The sequence below is a fragment of the Medicago sativa genome, chromosome 4 (assembly GCF_051527215.1).
Source record: "Medicago sativa cultivar Bolivia chromosome 4, Bolivia_mono, whole genome shotgun sequence".
NCBI lineage: Eukaryota > Viridiplantae > Streptophyta > Magnoliopsida > Fabales > Fabaceae > Medicago > Medicago sativa.
This window is the reverse complement of record NC_140752.1, coordinates 49330430-49355060: the sequence shown is the minus strand read 5'-3', so window position 1 is coordinate 49355060 and position 24631 is coordinate 49330430. Positions and strand designations below refer to the sequence as shown.

General features: G+C 34.9%; 2 protein-coding genes and 1 pseudogene across 3 annotated transcripts; all 3 read left to right on the top strand.

The window, feature by feature from the left end:
- Positions 1-3041: 3041 nt before the first annotated feature.
- Positions 3042-11408, top strand: LOC146929553 (uncharacterized). The gene is made up of 2 exons (XM_085707352.1): positions 3042-3138; positions 10996-11408. Exons 1-2 carry the CDS (start codon positions 3042-3044, stop codon positions 11406-11408), a joined length of 510 nt encoding a protein of 169 aa, XP_085563478.1.
- A 404-nt stretch (positions 11409-11812) lies between these two features.
- On the top strand, positions 11813-13873 carry LOC146929552 (uncharacterized; annotated as a pseudogene).
- Positions 13874-15338: 1465 nt separating this feature from the next.
- LOC146929551 (equilibrative nucleotide transporter 3-like) lies at positions 15339-19003 on the top strand. 2 transcript variants are annotated; one of them, XM_085701422.1, is made up of 9 exons: positions 15339-15509; positions 15577-15681; positions 17095-17250; positions 17339-17482; positions 17567-17672; positions 17880-18052; positions 18155-18315; positions 18404-18662; positions 18747-19003. In XM_085701422.1, the coding sequence occupies exons 1-9, from the start codon at positions 15477-15479 to the stop codon at positions 18852-18854; spliced, it is 1245 nt and encodes a 414-aa protein (XP_085557548.1). In that variant the 5' UTR covers positions 15339-15476; the 3' UTR covers positions 18855-19003. The 2 variants fall into 2 exon arrangements, with proteins under 2 accessions (XP_085557548.1, XP_085557547.1); XM_085701421.1 differs by having other exon boundaries at positions 17339-17672.
- The last annotated feature ends 5628 nt before the right edge of the window (positions 19004-24631 follow it).

The following is a 24631-nucleotide window of genomic DNA, read 5'->3' as shown; positions in this document are numbered from 1 at the left end:
CATTTGTCTTTGTTATTTTGTTCCATGTTTCGAGGAAAACCTTATTATACTTGTTCCTTGCTTTGTGGAAAACCATATTATACTATAATAAATGATTATAACAAGTCCTTGACCAAAAAAAAAAAGATTATAACAAGTCCCTTTGGGCACAACCGATAAAATAGTAAGAAATGATTTTCATTAATAATTCTCCTTTCTTTGATGATTTTTCGTATCAATTTTCCTTTAATAATTTCCTCATGGCCAATTTCCTCTTAATATTGTATGTCAACGGATAGTTCCTTTCTAATAATTAAAGATTTTTATTTTAAAGAAAAGGATTAATGATTTTTTCTTTGAAAGAAGAAAAGGATTAAAGATTAAATATTAAATGGTAGCAAATATAAATAAATCAAAGATTAAAGATGTGAACGTACTTTGACCAAAAAAAAAAAAAAAGATGTGAACATACCTTCATCTTTTTGGCCAAAGATGTCTACATATTTTTTTACCGTCAACATAACTTATTCTCCATACCAATTACCTGGCTTGGATACATTTTTAACATATCAATTACCGACCTCTATTTTGTTTATCATAAAAAAATTCTTATATATGTTGAAAAATGATTTTGCATGGTCTAATGTACGATCACTTATCATAAAAAAAAAAAAATCTTATATATGTTGAAAAATGATTTTGCATGGTCTAATGTACGATCACTATATTGATTAAGCAGATATTATTGATACTATTGTATTCAATATCTTTCACTACCCCATATTTTTAGTGAAATGATATTGATACTATATGATCCTGCTATTTATTAGTTACAAGTGAATTATTTTTTTTTTCAAATAATTTGGTAGCCAGACGTTCAAAACGTAATCCTTACATATTAATGTCCAAGAAGCGATCTACCATGCTGCACTTCCATTACATTACAAATGATTTTTGGTTATACAAATACAATAATGTTTATATGTATTAACTCTAAATTTGATTCCTTCAAAAAAAAAAAACTAAATTAGATTCCTTCAAAAAAAAACTAAATTAGATATGCAAGGATTAATTTTCATTAATAATTTTGACGATTTTGCATATCAATTTTCCTTTTTTTTGTGATGGTCGGGGTTTGAACCCTGAAGCTTGCATATATAATGCATTGTCCTTACCAACTGAGTTAAGCTCACGAGGACGTATCAATTTTCCTTTAACTAGTGTGTAAACTCGTGCAATGTGTAACACCCTAAACTCTCAAAGCGATAAATTACGTTAATGATACGGCATATCAAGATGTTACTTCGCCTATAAATCACCAAGCATGCATAAAATAACAATTTTCTCAAAACATCGTAGCGGAATAAAAACAACATCACAACCGTGTTTAATAAAACATCTCCAAGTAGTCATGTCTCAAAATCATAATACATCACCAAGATAAAAATCTCATCTCAACAACTGAGTCATAAAACAATAAATAGTCATAAGACTCCAAATATAAAGACGTCATAATCAGAGCCGACACACTAGATTCCAAAAAAGCAATAAACGAGGTAGCTCCGAGCTATCCTCAAGCAACTCACTGATGAGTCAATATTTAGTCTATTTTTATGCATTATTTAGTTTAGTTTTATTTAGATTTGAATTTATTTTATTGCAATATTATTTCCTTTTTGAGTCTTTTTACTTCAATTGCATATTTTATATTTCAGGAATGAATATTGGATGGAAGGTGTCTTGGAGCAAAAGAAAGGAGTCTGGAGCTGATTTGGAACGAAAATACAAAAGATTCGGAACAAAAATATAAAGCCCCCAAGTCAGAAGCTTGGCACGGCCCGTGCCAACATGTGGCACGGCCGTGCCACCTCTCAGGATGCCTTTTGTTGCTTTTGCTTGAAGCCCAAGTTACCCTGTTTTAGTTTTACCGAATAGCCCTTGTAGTTGCTTACATTTTAAGTCAATTGTAAAGCTATAAATAGAGTAGCTCTCCATCACAAATATTCATCTTTTGTTCTTGGAATAAAAGTTCACTTTTACTTTACTGTTTTATTTTATATTCTTCTTCTTCTCCTTCCTCTCTATGTCTATAATGAACGTTAGTGAGTAGACTCTTCTTGTCTTGGGATTGTTGGATAAGTCTAATGACGTCATCCGGATCAAGCCAAGTCTTAAACCCTAATTATATGTTACCTTAATCTCTAATCTAAATTCACCGCTTTAACATGAATTAACTATTATCAAACTGTGGAAGCGAACGCGGAGGGTTTGATAATGGTTAATTCATCATCTCAAATATCAATTCATAAAGCGAACGCGGAGCTTTGATATTCGAACAAGTGAATTTAGACAAGGTTTGCGAAACATGAGAATAGTCTAGCAAACCTTGAGACATATAAAGTTTCAATCTTCAAGGGTCCCAAAGGCAATCACCCATGAGAATAGGTGTGGTTGTTGGAGGGATACACTCACTGACTTCGAGAGAAGCTTTGATACGCTAAAGAGAAACTTGTCTTTAGAAATTAAGAATAACGCATAATTATAAGTTTAAGGCTTGCTTGTGAAAAATTCGTTGTTATGATGAACCAATGATCCCAAGGCTCTTTATTATTATTGTTATTTACCTTCAGCAACTAAACCCCCTATTTTATAATCTTTCTTCTCTTCTAATCATTCTCTAAAAGTTAATTAAATTCACAACTCCCTAGCGGAACGATACTCTCTCATACTACTATTACTTCGATAGGTCGTGCACTTGCGGTTTGCCCTATCAAGTTTTTGGCGCCGTTGCCGGGGAGTTGTTGCAATTTGATAAACTTTTTTTTAACGATTAGACTGAAAAAAAAAATATCTTTTTCGTTATTTTATTTTATTTTATTTTATATTTCTTTCCGAAAATAAAAAAAAATTAGTTATTTTATTTTATTTTATTTTATTGTTTTTCTTTTTATATTTCTTTCTTAAAATATATATATATATATATATATATATATATATATCTCTTTTAATTTATTTATTTATTTATTCATTTTTTCTATCTTTTAACTGTTTTGATTTCAGGCATGGCTCAAAACTACTATCAATGGACTTCTACCCCTGTTTTACCTCCTTCAAGAGTTTATGGAATATTTGGTCACACTGATGTTGAATGTCAACTAGGTAGTGTTGTTAGAAATCCTGAGCAAGTTGCTCAATTTAACCAAGGGTTTAGGAATAGTCAAATTTTTTTTCAAAACCCTCAAAAAAATTTTGGACAACAAACAACACCACCTGTTTTTAACAACCAAGGAGTCCTTCAAAAATCCGACTTGGAACTTTTGATAGAAAATTTTGAATTAGATAACATCAGGCATAACCAAGAGTTTAAAGTCAAAGATGGAATTTTGAATGACTCTCTCAATAGGTTTTCCGCAAAAGTGGATTCTCTTTTTACTCACAACAAAATGCTTGAGGTTTAAATCCCTCAAGTAGCCCAACAAGTAACCTCTTCCCCACAACCCTCCGGAGTCTTCCCGAGTCAAACTGAAACCAACCACAAAGGCCCGATAAATGCTATTACACTTAGGGATGATAAGAAATTAGAGGACCCTGTTGTAGAAACCAAGACAATTGAGGGTGGGGTAGAGAGTGAAAAACCAAACAGTGAGAAAGTTGTAGTAGAGAGTGAAAAGCTTAACATACCACCCCCATATAATCCAAACACTCCTTTACCACAAGGGTTTGATGAGTCTAAGTTAGATGAGCAGTTTAGGAAACTAATTGAAATAATTCAAGATAAATTGCCATCTAAACTTAAGGATCCAGAGCGTTATTCCATACCATGTGTCATAGGATCAGAGAAAATAGAAAGAGCCACGTGTGATTTGGGGATAATATTAGTTTGATGCCATTGTCCCTTAGTGAGAGATTAGGTATCGGATAGAGAAACCTTTTGATCGTCAAGCTAATGACATTAAACGAGCGCTTCGTGGGAGGAAACCCACGCATTTAATTGCTTTTGTTTTGTTTGTTTTTGGTTGTTTTAAGTGTTTTGTAGGTAATTGTCCAAGTATGATTCAAGAAAAGTGAAAATTTTTGAAGTCCCCATGTCCAGAAAGCTGGCACGGCCCGTGCTAAGGTTGGCACGGCCCGTGCTAAGGTTGGCACGGCCGTGCCAACCCAAAACCACCCGAAACCAAAAAAATGGCAGAATGTTGGCACTGCCCGTGCCAAGCTTCTGCACCACATACCCTCAAAAATTTTCTTCTCCTTCCCCATTCTCTCACTTCTCTCTAAAAACTCCATTAACCACCAACCTCCAAACCTCCATAACTCCACCAAATCCAACAAATTCTTAACCAAATTATCCCAATTCATCATTCCAAACTTAACCACCAATCAAAACCAACCTTCATCCAACCAAACACCAAATTCATACACCATTAAACCCTAACCCAATTTCTTCACCAATCTTCATCATCAAACTCATAAACCTTACTCAAACATCAACCCCAACCCTAAACCAATCCTTTCCACCACAAATCGTCCAAAACCCTAACCTTCAACCAAACCACACAAAGTCAACCCAAGGTCAAGGTCTAATGGCTTCAAGAAGAAGTGGTAAGGAACCAGCAAGGTCTCAAGGAGGACCTCCCTCAAAGAAGCAAGCACAAGTCAAGAATCATGGGATCAAGTTTAAGGACAACTCACAAAGGGATAGGTATAAAATTCTAATCTTTAAACCCTTGCATCCTTCTCGATATCCTGATTCTCATACTTTGAATATGCTAGAGCTTAGAAATGATGTCTATAGGTTGATAGGAAGGCTAGGTTGGACTGATATGTTAGAACCTATGACGAATTATGAGAATTTCACCTATGAATTTTTGAGTTCCATTGTTTTTACTAAAGATAGGTTGAATTATGATAACCCTAACCATAGAGTTTCCTTTAGGCTAATGAATATTGATTATGATATGTCTCTTCAGCACTTTTGTGATGCCTTAGGTTTTGCAAACGAGGGGTATATCCATGATTCTTGGGATCCTAGCCTTAAGCCGGTTGACTATCAACCCGCTGTCTTTTGGGAATGTATCACCGGCCTTAGCTCCTTTGTCACTAGAGCCAATAAAGCTAGCAACATTCACAACCCCGTACTTAGGTACCTTCAAAGGGTAATGACTTGCACTATTTGGGTAGAACCGAGCTAGGAAACACTAGAACCGATGAGCTCTTCATGTTGTGGGCAATGCTCTACAACCACCCCGTCAACACTTGTTTCTATTTGATTGATTACCTAGACTTCGTAGGTACTAGGCCAGCCGGTAAAGGAGACATAGTGGTGGGTGGCATCATTACATACATAGCTAGGTGTTTTTGAGTGAGTGAGGATGAAAGGATCAAACAAATTGAGGGCAACAATAGGCTTAACATAGACACCCTCATTGCTATAAATTTCATTAAACCTCGTCCACCCCTCCATCACCAACTCAAGCTAAATGTGCCAATCTTGTTTTTACTTCCTAACCCATCTCGGACTACCGCCGAGGTGGAAGCAAATTTGTTGTATGTTGATGATGTGCATGTTCTTGGTGAGCAAGATTATGATGAAGGAGAAGGTGCTAACTTGCATCATGATGTGGGAGGAAGTGCTAACTTGCACCAAGAGAAGCACCATGGCCATGACACCGATAATCTAAATGAAGATCAAAGATGGGCATGGATACACAATGACGTTGAAAGGATGAGCACCGAGCAACAAAGGAAAGGTGTTGAAATCTCCGGACTTAGAAATGAAGTCCAAAAGGGCAACCACATCAATAAAGAAAATAATGAAATGCTCCGACAGATGATGCAACACCTTCATCTCCAAGGTCCTCCTTATGGACCTCAATGAACAATTGTGAGATTTCCTCTTCCTCTCTTCCCTTCTCTCTTCTCTCCTTCTCCTACTCTTTCTTCTTCTCCTTCTTCTACTCCTTCTTCTTCTACTTCTTCTTATTCTCTTTTAATTTCTTTTTTTTAAATCATTGAGGACAACTTCCCCTAAGTGTGGGGGGCCTAATAAAGTGTCTAGAGTCGTAGTGTTTCCAAACTCCCTTGAACTTTATTCTTTTGTTTGTTTTTATAGCGAAAGGCATGATTAAAGTAGCTTGTTTTTAATGTAAAATATGGCATAAATTTTTTTGTTTTGTCTCTTCTTTAAAAGGTTGTTTCTTGTACATGAAAGTGGTTTCTTGTGTTTCTTGTGTTCTTGCTATACCCACATCTTGTTTTATTGTGAAAAATTTCCAATGAGAAAAGCACCCAGTTGCAATCTTTGAGCAAGTGTATGAATAGGTATTTTAAGGAGCACGTTCTATCTTTAGTGTTAACTTAGACCCTTTAAAGTCTTTAAAGTAAAAGTAATATAAGTTTGTGTGGGAAAATAATCAAATGTTCTTAATTTTTATATGCTTAATTGTTAAAGTTATAATGGGGCGGGAGAATGGCACCAACATGTGGGGGAAAGGACAATCCCTAACTTCCTAATTGTGGTGGTGACTCCCTAATTTGAACTTAAAGTAAAATAAATTCATCAATGCTAAGGGAAAGGACAATTACATCCAAAAAGACTTCCTACGCGGAGATGAAATAAAAATTTTGCAGCACTGCTTAGGGTGATTTTGAATCTAGGGGGAAAGGACAATTAGATCCAAAATGACTTCCTATGAGGATAGATAGCCCCTAAGCATCTGCAGCCCCTTTGTGCTTAATTTGTTCATCTTAAATTTAATTTTAACTAAATTCCCATCACTCTTATATGAAATGAAGAAAGGACTTTTCCCGGTTACTTTAGCATTAAGGATAGAACATGTTCCTCATAATATATGTCTTATACAGGAGCAAGAAAAGGGTTGGACTGCACACACACACTCACTTAAGACTTGTTGTTGGGTTGAATAGGTTCACAAGGAATGTTTAAAATTATGATTAGTGTACTTGAAACAAAACCTTCAAAGAGACATGTTATTTTCAATTGCATTGCCATAATTAATCTTTTTGTTGCTGCTATGTCCATTGCCTTTTGCTGGAGGACAAGCAAAGATTCAAGTGTGGGGGAGTTTGATGAGTCAATATTTAGTCTATTTTTATGCATTATTTAGTTTAGTTTTATTTAGATTTGAATTTATTTTATTGCAATATTATTTCCTTTTTGAGTCTATTTACTTCAATTGCATATTTTATATTTCAGGAATGAATATTGGATGGAAGGTGTCTTGGAGCAAAAGAAAGGAGTCTGGAGCTGATTTGGAACGAAAATACAAAAGATTCGGAACAAAAATATAAAGTCCCTAAGTCAGAAGCTTGGAACGGCCCGTGCCAACATGTGGCACGGTCGTGCCACCTCTCAGGATGCCTTTTGCTGCTTTTGCTTGAAGCCCAAGTTACCCTGTTTTAGTTTTACCGAATAGCCCTTGTAGTTGCTTACATTTTAAGTCAATTGTAAAGCTATAAATAGAGTAGCTCTCCATCACAAATATTCATCTTTTGTTCTTGGAATAAAAGTTCACTTTTACTTTACTGTTTTATTTTATATTCTTCTTCTTCTCCTTCCTCTCTATGTCTACAATGAACGTTAGTGAGTAGACTCTTCTTGTCTTGGGATTGTTGGATAAGTCTAATGACGTAATCCGGATCAAGCCAAGTCTTAAACCCTAATTATATGTTACCTTAATCTCTTATCTAATTTCACCGCTTTAACATGAATTAACTATTATCAAACTGTGGAAGCGAACGCGGAGGGTTTGATAATGGTTAATTTAGACAAGGTTTGCGAAACATGAGAATAGTCTAGCAAACCTTGAGACATATAAAGTTTCGATCTTCAAAGGTCCCAAAGGCAATCACCCATGAGAATAGGTGTGGTTGTTGGAGGGATACACTCACTGACTTCGAGAGAAGCTTTGATACGCTAAAGAGAAACTTGTCTTTAGAAATTAAGAATAATGCATAATTATAAGTTTAAGGCTTGCTTGTGAAAAGATTCGTTGTTATGATGAACCAATGATCCCAAGGCTCTTTATTATTATTGTTATTTACCTTCAGCAACTAAACCACCTATTTTATAATCTTTCTTCTCTTCTAATCATTCTCTAAAAGTTAATTAAATTCATAACTCCCTAGCGGAACGATACTCTCTCTTACTACTATTACTTCGATAGGTCGTGCACTTGCGGTTTGCCCTATCACTCACCAAAGCAAGCAATCTAATCCTGCACACCGTCTACCCATCCATAAGGATAAGGAAGGCGCGGTCAACCAACCGACCATTGGGTTAGTTCATAATTCACAATTTAACATAATCAAGCATAAGCATTCAAGGATTCATGCATAACACATATACATACTTTAGAATACTACCATCACATATATATTATCCCCAGTTCGACATCATTCATGTTGTTATACTTCTATCTTAACACATCAAGCATACTCATACCTCGAATCATCATCAAATTTCATCACTTAACAACATCAATCAATATAAGAATTACTCACCTTATTCCTCATAATAAACTCAACAAATACAATTCATCATTTCAAAAGCATAAGCAAGGAAACCATCATCACCAAAGAGATCAAGTACATATCAAATTTCACCAAATACACCATTCACCAAATTCACCAATGCACATAAATCATCAATGTTCACCAAACATATAATTAAATATGACACATTTAACAACTTCACCAAATGTATGCAATGTGCTTAGACACGACTGTATATGTATGTGGTACCGAATCATCGTCAAGGTCGTCACCTCAAAATATCGCCTCTTGATACGAATTAGTATCATAACCATCGCCTCTGAACACTTATGAATGCATGAAAATATGACACAACTATGCATACGTTCATACAACAACTCACCAACATTTTACATACATGCATTCATCACTAATAACATCACCTATTTGCATGTAAGAATTCACCACAAAAAATAAATCATTAACATAATCATCACCAAAACATAATCATATGTATCACCAAACATTCATCAAGTAATCATCACCAAAAAGAAACACATTTACCTCATAATTCACAAGTTTTATTCAAGAAGGGTTATCATCAAATTAATGTCACCAAAGAATCATCATCAACAACAATCACCTTAATGAAAACACCAAGGTTCCACATTTACATTTCACTTAACAACAGATATTTAGCCACATCTCGACATCTAAGAATTTAAACACCCAATCCTTAACAATTCATTCACATTAAATCTTACTAACATGAATTCAAAGTCTCCTAAGAGTTATCCGACCATAAGACATTAGTTTGATAAAGTTCGGCTAAGTTTATGAAAACTAGCATTTTCTGACAAATTCTCCAAAATCAAAGTAAACAAATACAAACATCTCAACCGAGTATACACACAAATACGAATTAAATCAGACTTTATATTATAAGCTGAATAAAAACTTTATTAATAGAATCCATCAAATAAGAAAGGGTTCATTGTGGAACCCTAATCAGAGAGGTTTAGTTGCTCATGGCAACCGACATCAATACAAAACAATATAAAAACATACCCTAGAGAGAACAAGAGGAAGATGGAGGTCCTCTTCCTTGAAGTTCCTGATGCTTAACCCTTGCCTTATACTACTAGCTTTCTGAATGCATAAAAGAGTATGCAATGGTCTCTATTTATAGTGCATGCTTACTAAGGGGTTAAGAGAATGAAAATAGGGTTTTCCACCAAAAACAGATTAGAAATTAAGCAAACAGCGACTACTGGTCATGTCCATGCTCAGGGGCGCATGAGGCAGCCCCTCTTGTGCGAATTTTGCAGTTTTCAACCGTTTTTTCAAGTGTTCTTCCATCTTGTAATGCCTTGGAACTTCAAATAAATTTTCTTCACTTTGTATTGTCTTCAAATGTCTTCTAAGAACCATTAAACTTCAATCTTCAGATCCTCGAGCCTTCACTTGATGTCTTGTTTTCCCGATTTACATGATTTCTCACTAAAAATACTCAAAACACATATGAAGTTGCATGATTTAGGATAAAACTTAATTACAACAGCTTGAATAAAAACAATACAAAAAGTTCCTCAAACTATTAACAAATCCTCTAACTGATCTCTAATTTTCCTTCAAATGCAAAAAAAAAAATTAAAAAAAAACACTAAAAACATAGCTAAAAACATTATATGTTATTTTATCATCAAGAATATACTTGGGCGTGGCAGAGATGTCACACTTATATACACGATTTGGCTGCAAACGTCCTCGTGTGGACCGACGTGGGTTACGAAAGACGGTTGGATGCCAAATGAACGGCTAAGATCCTCTTGAGGATAAGTTCCTATATGGTTAGGCGCACAAGATACTCTCCTTAATTTGAGGTGGTGTATTTGTTTATTGGACCTTTATTAACGGACCTTGTTCGGCCGAGGTCCGGTCTATAAGAAAATTGCTTTTTTGACACAAGTAATTTACCAAAAAGCCCCCCGCGGCAGTTAACTACCGCTGGCACATCCGCCGACAGTTAACAACCGCTGGGGTCCCGGCGGTTGTTAACTGCCGCTACTGTCTTTCCCCCCAAAACCAGCAAACCCCTACCTCACCTATTCATTCATCACCTTACATCATTCCTATACCATACCCAAAAAAAAAACCCATTTCAAAATTTTTGTGTCAAAATCTTGCCTCAAAATTATTGCTGATCGATTGCTAAGACATTTCTACACACAAAATGCATCAAAGAACAAGTATTACAACGTTAAAATCCATTACATTTGATTGATTTTTCTGGTTTTTTTTGTACTGTCACGCGTTGTAGCGGCAGTTAACTACCGCTGGGATGAGCGGCTGTTAACTGCCGCTAGACACTTAGAAATTTCAAAATTTTCTAAGTGGCAGTAGCTACTGCCAAATTTTTTTTTTCCAATTTTTTTTCTTTTGTTTTTTTTGTTTGTTTATGTTATTATATGATATTAGATACATGTTTATTAATTAGTTTAGTAATTGTATGTTGTTTATTTATAGATAATGTTGAGAATGCGGGTGATGATCCGGTTGATCGAAAACCTAGAGTTGTCGATTCCATTAAGGTTGAAGCTCCCGCTAAGGTCGAAGTTTCCGTTAAAGTTGAGGCTTCAAGTGTCAATTCCGATGTGTGGAAACTTGGTGACAACGAAGTGGACACGGCTCATTTCTTTTCAACCCGAGACACATGGAAAGATAAAGATGAATTGCTCAGTTGGGTCCGTCGACAAGCAAATAGGGCTGGATTTACGGTTAACATTAGAAGATCTTGTGATGGAAGAAATGCTATGTTGGAGTTGGTTTGTGAACGGAGCGGCGAGCACAAATTACCAAAGAGAAAAGTGAAGCATGAAGCAACGGGATCAAGAAAATGTGGGTGTTTGTTCAAGGTGCATGGATATGTCGTTAGGTAAGACAATGCTTGGAAATTGTCTATTCTTAATGGCGTTCACAACCATGAGATGATGTCGTATGTAGCGGGGCACCTTCTTGTCGGAAGATTAACGGAGGACGACAAGAAGATTGTACATGACTTGACCGATTCTTCGGTGAAACCAAAAAATATTTTGACAAATTTGAAGAAGAAAAGGAAAGAGTCCATGACAAATATCAAGCAAGTCTACAATGAACGTCATAAATTCAAAAAGGCAAAAAAGGGGTGACTTGACGGAGATGTAATATCTAATCACAAAGTTGGAAGAGAATTGATATGTTTATTACGTAAGAGGAAAAAAAGGAAAGTCAAACTATTCAAGACATATTTTGGACTCATCCAACATCGGTAAAGTTGTTTAACAATTTTCCTACTGTTTTGATAATGGATTCCACGTACAAAACCAACTTGTATAGGATGCCATTGTTTGAAATAGTTGGAGTCACCTCAAGCTATTTGACATATTCGGTTGGTTTTGCATTTATGACGTCGGAGAAGGAGCATAACTTTACTTGGGCTTTGCAAATGTTGCTTAAACTTCTTGGACCAAATAGTGATATGCCTAAGGTGGTATTGACCGACAGGGACACGGGTATGATGAATGCCGTAAAAAATGTTCTCCCCGATAGTAGTGCAATACTTTGTTATTTCCATGTTGGCAAAAATGTTATATCAAGAATCATCACCGATTGCGAAGTTAAACAAAATGTTGTTGTGGTGGATGGGCAAAAGAAGATTGTCGACGAGGAGAAGCATAGTAATTTGGTTGATACCATATTTGATGCATGGGAAAAATTGGTTGAATCTCCTACTCAAGAGTTATATGCGGGTAATCTAGTGGAATTCCAAGATGCTTGTAAGGATCATCCAAACTTGCTTCACTATGTTCAAGAAACCATATTGAATCCTTTTAAGGACAAACTAGTGAGGGCATGGACGAACCTTGTGTTACATCTTGGGTGTAGGACCACGAATAGAGTTGAAGGAGCTCATGGTGTGGTGAAGGAATATTTGTCCACCTCCAAGGGTGATTTGGGTACTTGTTGGCAAAAAATAGATGAGATGTTGGCAAACCAATTTGGGGAGATACAATCATCGTTTGGTAGGAGCGTTACGGTATTGGAAAATCGATACAAAGATGTCACTTTGTACTCCAGGTTGGGGGGTCACGTGTCTAGACAAGCCATGAACTTTATTTTTGTGGAAGAAGAGTGTGCTAGGAAAACCTTGTGCATCGAGAAGAAAACTTGTGGTTGTGTTCAAAGGACATCGTATGGCCTACCTTGTGCATGCTTCATTGCTATGAAAATCCGTCACAACAAGCCCATTCGATTGGATGAGATACACCCGCATTGGCATAAGTTGTATATGGGTGAAGAACAAAGTAATGAAGATTTCTTTTTGGTCGCGGAGGAGTGGTGTGGTATCCAAGAACGTCTCCAAAGAGCTCCGTTCCAAATGAAACTAGAAATCAAAGAGGGTTTGCGGTTGTTAGCGTTTTCGGAGACCACATTGTTGTCACCACCTCCAAGAAAGGTGGCAACCAAAGGAGCTCCCAGAAAAATCAAAACTACATGTAGTAGGATCCCATCTTTATGGGAGACTATTGATTCTCAACATCCGGAAAGTCAATATTCACCACGGAAAAAATCTTCACAACCTAAAACAAAAGGTGCTCGCATTGACATTTCTCCGGTTTCGGTTCCTAAGCCTAACTTGGTTTCAAGAAGTTATGATCCATCCAATCCTATGTATTACATGCCAAAATTCATGAGACCATACATTGAGAGAATTGTGGATGTTATTGGTGACGGACATTGTGGGTTTAGGGCTATAGCCGAAGTCGTGGGTTTGACGCAAGAAAGTCATGTTATGGTGCGGAGAGCACTTATTCAAGAGTTGAAAGAGCATAGGAGCAAATACATCGAGATATATGCGAGCGAGGACCGCTACAACTACATCTTGGATGGATTGTATCCTCCCAAAAATGCTAGTAGTTTTGCACCTCCCGACAAATGGTTGACATTGCCGGATATGGGACACATCGTTGCATCATATTACAATAGGCCGGTGTTAGAGATGACTACATGGAAAGACTACATCTCCGAGACTTTTTTCCCACTTAGAGGTCGGCCTCCGGTTAACCCGAAAAGCAACATGATTTGCATTGGTCTAATCCCAAATCATTTTGTCCTTCTTTCGTTAAAAGATGGTTGCCCACTACCTCCAGCATCCACGGAGTGGAGAAATCACAGGAGCGAAGAGGCGGCAACATGGGAGGATTAATTCTTGGATCAACACGATCGTTTCCGAACACTCATGGACATTGAGCTCAAAGAGAGACCGGTTCCACCAAAAAAGCCAACAAATCAAGACAATCCAATTATGTTTGATGACACTCCGCTTAAAGAAAACACCGAATTTGAAGATGTTACATTTAGATGATTTGCTTTTATTAGATGAAATATGACACTTTTTGGTCGGTGTTAATCCGTTTTTTGGTTGATACGCGCCGACGTATTTTTTTGGATATATAATGTAATGACCAATTTTTTGGGTGATATGTAACTAACCTTTAACTATTTATATGTATATCAATATATTTGAGTTTCACATTTATTAGTAATTAATGTACATTACGTGTAATGTTTTGCATAATGTGGAAAATTTGACGAATTTCAAACAATTGTGAAACATTAACGCATTATCGGTTTTGTTTAATGTTACCGAATAATTGATAAACTATAAAATGCTGATGTTCGTGATTGTTGGATGTTGTTGTTTCGGTTTCATTTAATGCGGAATTGCCGTTTGAAATTACAGGTACAAACAGTCCAAAATGGTTGGAAAAACCACTGCAGACTGCACTGGTTCTGTTAACTGGTGTGAGCGGCAGTTTAACTGCCGCTAGCTTCCAGCGGTTGTTAACTGCCGGCGCTTTAACCAGCGGCTGTTAACTGCCGCTGGGGTAAAGGCATCATTTACTTGTGTCAATAGGAAGTATACTATGTCAGAAAAGCAATTTTCAGTCTATAATACTACTACTATTCCTTCTTAAGGAAATATTGAAAGTGCAACGATTTTTTTTTTACGAAAGAAAGTGCAAATTCAATGGTAATCTAATCAAAGGGTTATTTTGTGGGTTCCAGTAAACCATATCATCTTAAAGGATTTTTTTATTTTTATTTTACATTTTAACTGAATGGCTTAATGCAACAATTCATTCTTCACTATTGGTTCCATTTGAGCCACACCTCAATAGAATTTAAATAAACTAAATTAATTTATTGAGTATTGTATCCAATGTACAAACATTCATTCAATTTTTTATTGTCTTTAATTTTCAATGTAACCTTGCTTTGCTTCAGTAAAGTACTTTTTAAGATTCTTTTTTTTTTTTTATTTAATTTGCTGCAACTTTTTAAGATTCCATATAAGCTACTAAACATATATTATTATTAATTTATAATATTAAATAATTCGTTCATTCCATGATTTTTAATTATTTTTAATTTTTCTAAAAAATATTATTTTAATTAATATTTTTGACTTCATTATTCAAATTAATCTTCAAGTCCAAAATGTGTATATCTTACACTTTCCCGAAATATTCCACCTGAAAATTGACCCCTACGGCCAAAAATACCGCAGCAAGTGCTTCAAAGAAGTTTATTATCAACTAAAAGAAAAGTACTTACCACAAATTAATATTTTTGTGCTGTCACGGTATCTCTTGTTATTTGTTACGTGCAGATTATACACATTGAGTTTGTTACGTGCAGATTATACACATTGCGTCTATTTGTAGTGACGTGTGAGTCATTATAATTGTCATAAAGACAAATTAATGCACCGTTTGACTTATGATAAAATCTAGTTTATTTAAACTCAGCATTCACTTCATAAACTCAAATAAATAAATAAAGCCAAACCCCAACTTTTTTTAGCCAAATGTACAAAATGATGGTTTTTTTTTTTTTTTTATGACCTTGACAAAGGTTTCTTCCTTTCTTGATTGATTGAAGTGAATTAAGCATCTAAGGTAGCCATGGTCATCAGTGAGACTCCACCACGTCTTGAGGTAATATATAACTTTTGTTAAACAGACATGCAATATTTGTGGATTTCAATTCTTTGGAATTTGGCAGGGCAAATATGCAGCAATGGTGATTTGCTGGTTTCTTGGCATTGGGGGTCTTTTCGCTTGGAACAGTATGCTCACAATAGTAGATTACTATATTTACTTGTTCCCGGTAATTTATCTATTTTCTCATGCATTTTTTAGTTGAAACCTTAGTCAAGGTTGTAGCAGCATTAGTGCATTACATGCATGCTAGTTTCCTGAATTTGAGATGGGCACAGCTCCACTTTCATGTTTCTATCAAATTAAGATTTTTGTTGAGTTCCTGTTATAGTCCCACATCGACTAAATAAGAGTGCTTAAATCCCAACAATTGGTGCTTTTATTGAGAGTTGGAACACAGAAAGGGTTACCTCTAGTCTGGATTAAGGTGTTCCACCGAATACTAATAGGTGAGTGAAGCCGCCATAGAGGAAAGGGCTATCATCGGGTCAATGCCAATAGAGTGAAAACCGTCGTGGACGCGGCTCTTAAAGGGCGTGAAAATGTTAATAAGAGTGCTTAAATCCCAACAATTGGTGCTTTTATTGAGAGTTGGAACACAGAAAGGGTTACCTCTAGTCTGGATTAAGGTGTTCCACCGAATACTAATAGGTGAGTGAAGCCGCCATAGAGGAAAGGGCTATCATCGGGTCAATGCCAATAGAGTGAAAACCGTCGTGGACGCGGCTCTTAAAGGGCGTGAAAATGTTAAGAGTCCCACATCGAGTAAATAAGAGTGTTTTATGTGGTATTTAAAGTTTTAAACCATGAGGCTCTACCCCCTAATGGACTAGTCTTTTGGGTTACGCTCTCCTCATGGGCTTAAATTCTAACAGTTCCATGTTGGATGAGTTTTTACCTAAAAACGTGTTTACATGGTGGAAGACATCTCTTACCTCACAAAATCTGTTGGTCCACGAACGCTATCTACCACTCTTAGTCCTGAGTATGAGGAGGTGTGTTGAGAGTCTCACATTGGATGAGATATGACATGAAAATGTGGGATACATCGTCATCTTATAAGCCAGTTTTGTAAGTTGAGTTGGGCCCAGCCCAAATCTTAAGATTTTACAATATAGATATTGTCATATCATAGCTAGCTGACCAAAATTCAAAGAATTGGCTTAGACAACATAAGAATACTCAAGTAGTGCCTTTAACAAACTCAATAATTTTAAGGAAAAATGTAGGGTTAACCAATATCCCAGATTGTTATTTTGATAACATAGAATAAACAACAGAGCTTGCCTTAGTTCAATGTTAAGTGCTTGATTTCTGCTTTGATATCAAATTTAACAATAAAGGATTAATCGTACTATCATGAATTTCTTTTGTCATTGTCGTTATTTACGTAGAAAATCACCAAACTTTCTGAACAGAACATTGAAGTGATTGTATGCATATCACTAAATCTTCTAGTGAAGTGATCATTGTTTGTTTTCTTCAAATCATACGCATCTGGTTCTCCGATATTGTCACTAGCGATGTGATCGTAGGACTGCCTTTGAATAAAAGTTTTTAATTTCCTTTCTTCCTTGTGCAGAAATACCATCCTTCTAGGGTGCTTACCATTGTATATCAGCCATTTATATTTGGAACACAAGCAATATTGGCTTACAATGAGGCCAAAATCAGTACAAGACTGCGGAACCTGTTCGGATACACTGTCGTTTTCTTTGGCATTTTGGCGTTGTTAATTGTAAATCCTGTTCATTTGTTTGTATACTTTTGTTCCTCTAGAATATGCATTTATGTTTTATTTTACTTCTCCTATTTACTTGCCATAGTTGGATTTAGCAACATCTGGTAAAGGAGGGATTGGAACTTTTATTGGTATATGCATAGTTAGTGGTGTCTTTGGAATAGCTGATGCCCATATACAAGGCGGAATGGTGGGAGACCTGTCTTACATGCTTCCGGAATTCATTCAGGTCAGCATCACAATTGTAATTACTACTATGAGGTTCAAAAGTTACTTTCAACATATACATTTGATAATGGTTTTATTGTTGCAGTCGTTCCTTGCTGGTTCTGCAGCGTCTGGTGCTCTAACATCTGCTTTGAGATTAATTACAAAAGCCGCGTTTGAGAATTCTCCTGGTGGTCTTCGCAAAGGAGCCAGTATGTTTAACTCTTCAATGCTTAGTTTGGAAAAATTTGTTGAATCAGAGTTTAGCTTCACTAATGCCTCAAAGTTTTGTATTATTGTCCCATTTCGTGTCTGTTGTCCTTAAACTATATAGCATATACAATTACAACTCTTGTCTTAACTCCCACGGTGATTATTTGTCATTATACTGATCATTTGTGATTATATTGACCCTGCAGTTCTGTTCTTTGCCATATCATCATTTTTTGAGCTTCTGTGTGTCATTCTCTACGCGTTCATCTTTCCCAAATTACCAATCGTGAAGTACTACCGTTCGAAAGCAGCCTCCGAAGGATCCAAAACTGTTACAGCTGATCTTGCTGCAGCTGGCATCCAGACCTCACCTGACATAGTACTGTTTCTTTTATTTTCCTTTGTCCCTTTTCAATTTGTCACGGACATTCCTAATTGTTAAGATTCAGATTACAAGACTAACTAATGTGCTTCTTTCCAGGACATGGAAGATTCAAAACAACAGGATCGCAAAGGAATAAAACAATTGTTAATTGAAAACATTGATTATGCAATTGACTTGATCCTAATATATGTGCTAACATTGTCTATTTTCCCCGGCTTCTTATCAGAAGATACTGGATCACACACTTTAGGGACCTGGTAGGTTCATATGCATTTTTACTTCCTTTGTTCTACATTGTGTATATGTGATGATTTAAGAGCTGGTTGATATTTCCATTTGTTTCAGGTATGCTCTTGTTTTAATTGCCACGTTTAATGTGTTTGATCTTATCGCAAGATACATTCCACTCGTGAAAATCTTGAAGATGGAGTCTAGAAAGTTGATCACTACAGCTGTAATTTCTCGGTTTTTACTTATACCAGCGTTTTATTTCACCGCAAAGTATGGTAAGCAGGGCTGGATGATATTCTTGACATCATTCTTAGGGTTATCCAATGGTTACCTCACTATCTGTGTTTTCACTTCTGCACCTAAAGGTTACAAGGTGGGTCTGTTAAGGAGCATAAACTTTTAAGGGGTTTAGAATTGTTCAAATATTAATACTTGTGTATGTTTTTTTATTTTGTAGGGACCTGAACAAAATGCTTTGGGAAATATGTTAATGTTGTGTCTTCTTGGAGGTCTATTTGCAGGGGTAACACTTGACTGGCTATGGTTAATAGGTAAAGGATGGTGAGATCTCAAACAAGCTAAACTAGAAAAATGGCATAGGCACATTGTTCACAAATAGATGGTGGAAATGTATTTCTTTGCACTCTTTTTATTTGAATTATAAATATTTAACTATGGCTTTAGTCAAATACAAGACATTATGCTTTCTAACAACACTACTCACAATTACTCATTCTTATTCTAAAATCATAGATCAATAATGAGTGCATGGACATTCTAATTTCATCAATACATATGAAAGAAATTATGCAATTTGTTATTGTAAGGAACCTAACGAAACGTTATTGGTCAAAGTGTAACTAACCGTGTAAGACACTTGCACATGTCATACGCTTAATTATGTTGATGCCTCAAAACTTATGTCAATATATATAACTCCTCTTCAATATGTTAGTAGTAAACCCCCTATTACAAATAGCTATGCTAGAAAGAGTTTAGATCATTCTATCTAAGAGTTTCTCAATAATACACAAGAATTCGATTGTTCTTGGCTTTGCTATCTTGGTTTTTTATTTCAGTCATAATTCTATCATATTGATTGATCAATTGTTTCCATCTTAGTTTGGAGCATCGTTCCCTTCACAGGCAGGGCGGAAGCATTTGTAAGGATGTAAAAAAAAAAAAAATATTACTCAACATGCCCCTTCATTTGCTTACAAACCCCTCAAAAATAAAAAAATGCCTCTCGCGGTAGTTATTTATCGAACCTGTCGGGTCGTAACTCCAGCTCGATCAAGTTTGGAGATTACGACCGAGTTTGTCTTTTCAATATTACTACACAACTTCCCGTATAATCTATCTTCCTATTTCATCCTCCAAACTGAAGTTTCAATTTTATGTATTATTTTTTTGCGAAAAATTGTCTCAAATCATCACCAAACGATTGTTAAAAGATTTCTATTTCTATACTCATTTGTCGTCAAAGAACATATATTTCATCTTTTAACCGATTACATTGTTTTGCATTTTTTAAACATGAACTAACGTTTATTTGAAACCAAATGCTTATTCTAAAGAGAATATTGTTAAATCTGATGTTTCTAAACATGTTTTTTTTTTTTTTGAATCAGCAAAAGTTTTATTAAAAACCCCGATCCTGCACAAGACGAACAGAGATCGGTGAAGTACAAACAAAAGACGTCGTATAAAGGCGGAACACCTGAAAACAAAAACCCCAACAAAGACACCCTTGGGATCAACACCCACCAAAATAAACATCCCCACCTAAAACTGACTCCTAGACAACCGACCACTGAAAACGGCATCCATAACACCCATCGTCACTACTCACCCCAAAAGAACACCCTTGTAAAAGAAAATCCAGTCCTCAGAACCCACACTGAACCATATCCACCTTTTCGAAAGATCAATCAGCCTCCACCACCGCACAATCTCTGGTCCACCGAGAGAAAACCCTAAAAAGCCCAAAACCAAACTTGAACCAAAGAACTGACTCCCGATCTCGAATCAAAAGCGACCGGCCCACCAGACTTCAGCACCAAATAGTTTCTAAACATGTTGAATCTAAAGTTGATATTGTTGGATTGTTATGCAATGACACAAGTGTGTCTACAGGTGAGGTGAATATATTCACAAAATAGTTTTTAAGTTTTTCAAAGTTGGTGGAGTGAAAAAGTAATTATTTTTATATTATACTTATTCAAACAACGCAAATGAGAAATTGACCGTTAATGAAGATCAACACAAAACACATGATACCGAAAAACCAAAAATCAAATTAATTAATCAAATTAAATAAAAGAGACAATCACTTAATTTTTATTTTTTTTAGTAAACTAAGAGTAGTAAGATGCAACAAATTGTTTGATGGACATCTCACCCAGGTTGATACCCCTCTAAAACAAGAATAGTTGCATGCATATTCATGATATAATATAAAATAAAATAAAAAAAAATTACATCTAAAAATGGGAGCATCAAACTGTACCCATAGAAGAAAAAAATAAAAAACAAAATAAGAGAAAACTAGGAAAACAAAAAATAAAAAAGAAAGAAATAACAAAATAAAAGAAGGAAAACTAAAAGCTAAGAGAAACAACGTCATTTGGTCCTCGTGAGCTTAGCTCAATTGATAAAGATAAGGCATGATATATGCAAGAGCGGGTTCAAACTCCGACCACCAACAAAAATGACATCATTTAAAATGATGAGATGACGCACCACTAGGGCGGATGTTGCAGTTGTTATTTGCCCTTCTTAACTTAATCTTACTAGACCAACGACCCGTGCTGCCGCACGGGTCATATATAATTTAGTATATTACTTGCAATTCATTATAATATTAGATGCGAAATATTAGAAATACCGTGTCAAAGAACTCATGAGTACGTTTCTATCTTAATGTGTTTTTTTAAATAAGTTTTTCCTTGTCTGTAATTTATTTTTTAAATAATCTTTTTCCTAGATCGTCGACCCATGTTGTCGAACAGGTGAAATATTTGTTAGATTTATTATTTTTTATTTTTTAGTCAACTTGATAGTTCCTCTAAATTAATTGGTGCACCAAAAATAAACCAACTAACGAAGAAGTTAAGTGTGAAGAAGTTTGATCTTTTAAGATCTCCGGATGATATGTCTATTATTGATTCACACACAATGCTAATTTTAGTCCCAACCACAAAACTCTTTTTCATGAAAAAATCACTGGCTAAAGAGCAATCATGTTGGCTTCAGCTGCACCATGTTGGCTATAGATTACACTACCATAAATTCCAAAAATATTGAAAATATAATCCAAATATTATCTATAATATTTCCATTGCCTTTCGAAACACCAACATTAATATCATGTTACAAAGGTTAGATGACGATAGGAAACAAGTTGTCTTTAAAAAACCACAGCAATTATAATATTATGATTATGATATGATTTTAGGTATTTTAAGGTCACTTGATATCAAATATACAAATCCTATAAAGTTATACTTTTTAAACAATGAGAATAAAATTACTTATTGAAAGGAACTGTCCTATTTTGCCATTAACTCTAAGTCTCTAACAACAGTAAATTACTTTTTAAGGACTATCTCAGAGGTGTTCTCAGATGTAACTTGAAATGTTTAGAATGATCAGTCTCAAAGTTGTCGAATTCCAATACTTCTTGCTATGTTTATCTCTTAATTAAATAGGTCAGGGGTAATACAATAATTGTTAGCTTAGGTTTTAGGTTAAAATTAGGGCTAAAATAATCACCCGGGTTAACTTTTATATAAAAGAAGATTTTATACTTCTTGCTATGTTTTTCTCTTAATTAAATAGGTCAGGGGTAATACAGTAATTTTTAGCTTAGGTTTTAGGTTAAAATTAGGGCTAAAATAATCACCCGGGTTAACTTTTATATATAAGAAGATTTTATACTTCTTGCTATGTTTATCTCTTAATTAAATAGGTCAGGGGTAATACAGTAATTGTCAGCTTAGGTTTTAGGTTAAAATTAGGGCTAAAATAATCACCCGGGTTAACTTTTAGATATAAGAAGATTTTATACTTCTTGCTATGTTTATCTCTTAATTAAATAGGTTAAGGGTAATACAGTAATTGTTAGCTTAGGTTTTAGGTTAAAATTAGGGCTAAAATAATCACCCGGGTTAACTTTTACATATAAGAAGATTTTATACTTCTTGCTATGTTTATATCTCTTAAGTAAATAGGTCAGGGGTAATACAGTAATTGTTAGCATAGGTTTTAGGTTAAAATTAGGGCTAAAATAATCACCCGGGTTAACTTTTATATATAAGCTATGTTTATCTCTTAATTAAATAGGTCAGGGGTAATACAGTAATTGTTAGCTTAGGTTTTAGGTTAAAATTAGGGCTAAAATAATCACCCGGGTTAACTTTTATATATAAGAAGATTTAATACTTCTTGCTATGTTTATCTCTTAATTAAATAGGTCAGGGGTAATACAATAATTGTCAGCTTAGGTTTTAGGTTAAAATTAGGGCTAAAATAATCACTCGGGTTAACTTTTACATATATGAAGATTTTATACTTCTTGCTATGTTTATCTCTTAATTACATAGGTCAGGGGTAATACAGTAATTGTTAGCTTAGGTTTTAGGTTAAAATTAGGGCTAAAATAATCACCCGGGTTAACTTTTACATATAAGAAGATTTTATACTTCTTGCTATGTTTATATCTCTTAATTAAATAGGTCAGGGGTAATACAGTAATTGTTAACTTAGGTTTTAGATTAAAATTAGGGCTAAAATAATCACTCGGATTAACTTTTACATATAAGAAGATTTTATACTTCTTGCTATGTTTATCTCTTAATTATATAGGTCAGGGGTAATACAGTAATTGTTAGCTTAGGTTTTATGTTAAAAGTAGGGCTAAAATAATCACTCGGGTTAACTTTTACATATAAGAAGATTTTATACTTCTTGCTATGTTTATCTCTTAATTAAATAGGTCAGGGTAATACAGTAATTGTTAGCTTAGGTTTTAGGTTAAAATTAGGGCTAAAATAATCACCCGGGTTAACTTTTATACTCCCTCCGTCCCTTAATGTGACCCCCCTTTGTATTTTTCACATTTCTTAAGAAAAGTTGTCAGTGTAATTAATGTGTCTGTTTTGTGTATTAATATTACCAAATTGTCCTTTGTTTGTATGTGTATTAAATTTGATTATTCATATTTCAAGACAAGTTAGTAGTATTAATTAGGGGTATGTTTAGGAAAAAAAGTAATAAATGCATCTAGTAATTTGAAAAGGGGGTTACATTTAAGGACAAAAATAAAATCAAATAGGTGGTTACATTAAGGGACTGAGGGAGTATATAAGAAGATACTTCTGTTGCTTTGAAATATAAGGTGCGAATATGACTTCCTTATTAACATTGGTACATGCGGCACTAGCTTCCTATAATTGCCGAATCACCTCAAGATCCTCCTTCACCACTTTTCCAAGATCATTTGTAGGATTTGAGATCTATATTGTTAGGGTGCTATAAGATATTTGTAAATATGGTTTCTTTCAAGGATCTTTGTGGAATATCAAGGATCTAAAGCAAAAGGAGATATTTTTCCCCTCCAAAGGTAATTGTAAGGGTTGTTTCTCAAACAATCAAGGTTCAAGGGGATCGAGCGGAGACATAACAAATAAGATTTCTTGGGGAAGAAGATTGAAGGATTGCATGCAAGCTTAAGATTTGAAGACCTCAGGATTATCCGATTTCAAAAGAGCTTGAAGAGAGGATGTACCCTTAGCGAGGACGAAAAAGGGGAACCTCTATAAATCTTTTGTTCTTTTCGCCTTTAACTCTTTAATTTCAACAATTAACTTTGATATATGATGTTTATTGATTATTTTAATTACCATATGATTACGATTGAATTTTTTTCTAAAACCTAATTTCCATTGTTCATTATTGTGATCAATACATCACCAATTCAATCACCTTGCATATTGGAGATTAATTAACTTGTTGATAATCTTTTTTCATATATCAAAGTAGCTTATTTCTTGTGGAAGTTGTCGTAGTTGTTTCATGTTTAAAGTTAGGTTTGATTTGACATAGTTATTGGTTTTATGGATTATTTTATGTATTGATAATTGATTGTTATATTTTAATTCATGTGTGAATCTCTCATTCAAATTATTCAAATTGAATTGCTCTTTACACATTGTATAGCTTATTATCATTTGTATCTTATGCGCAATTTCGAATAGTCAAACAATTTTCAAAAGAATTTCAAAACCACACTATCACAAAGTTTTTAAATGGAAAAAGCTAAGCTACTTATAATAAAAGACA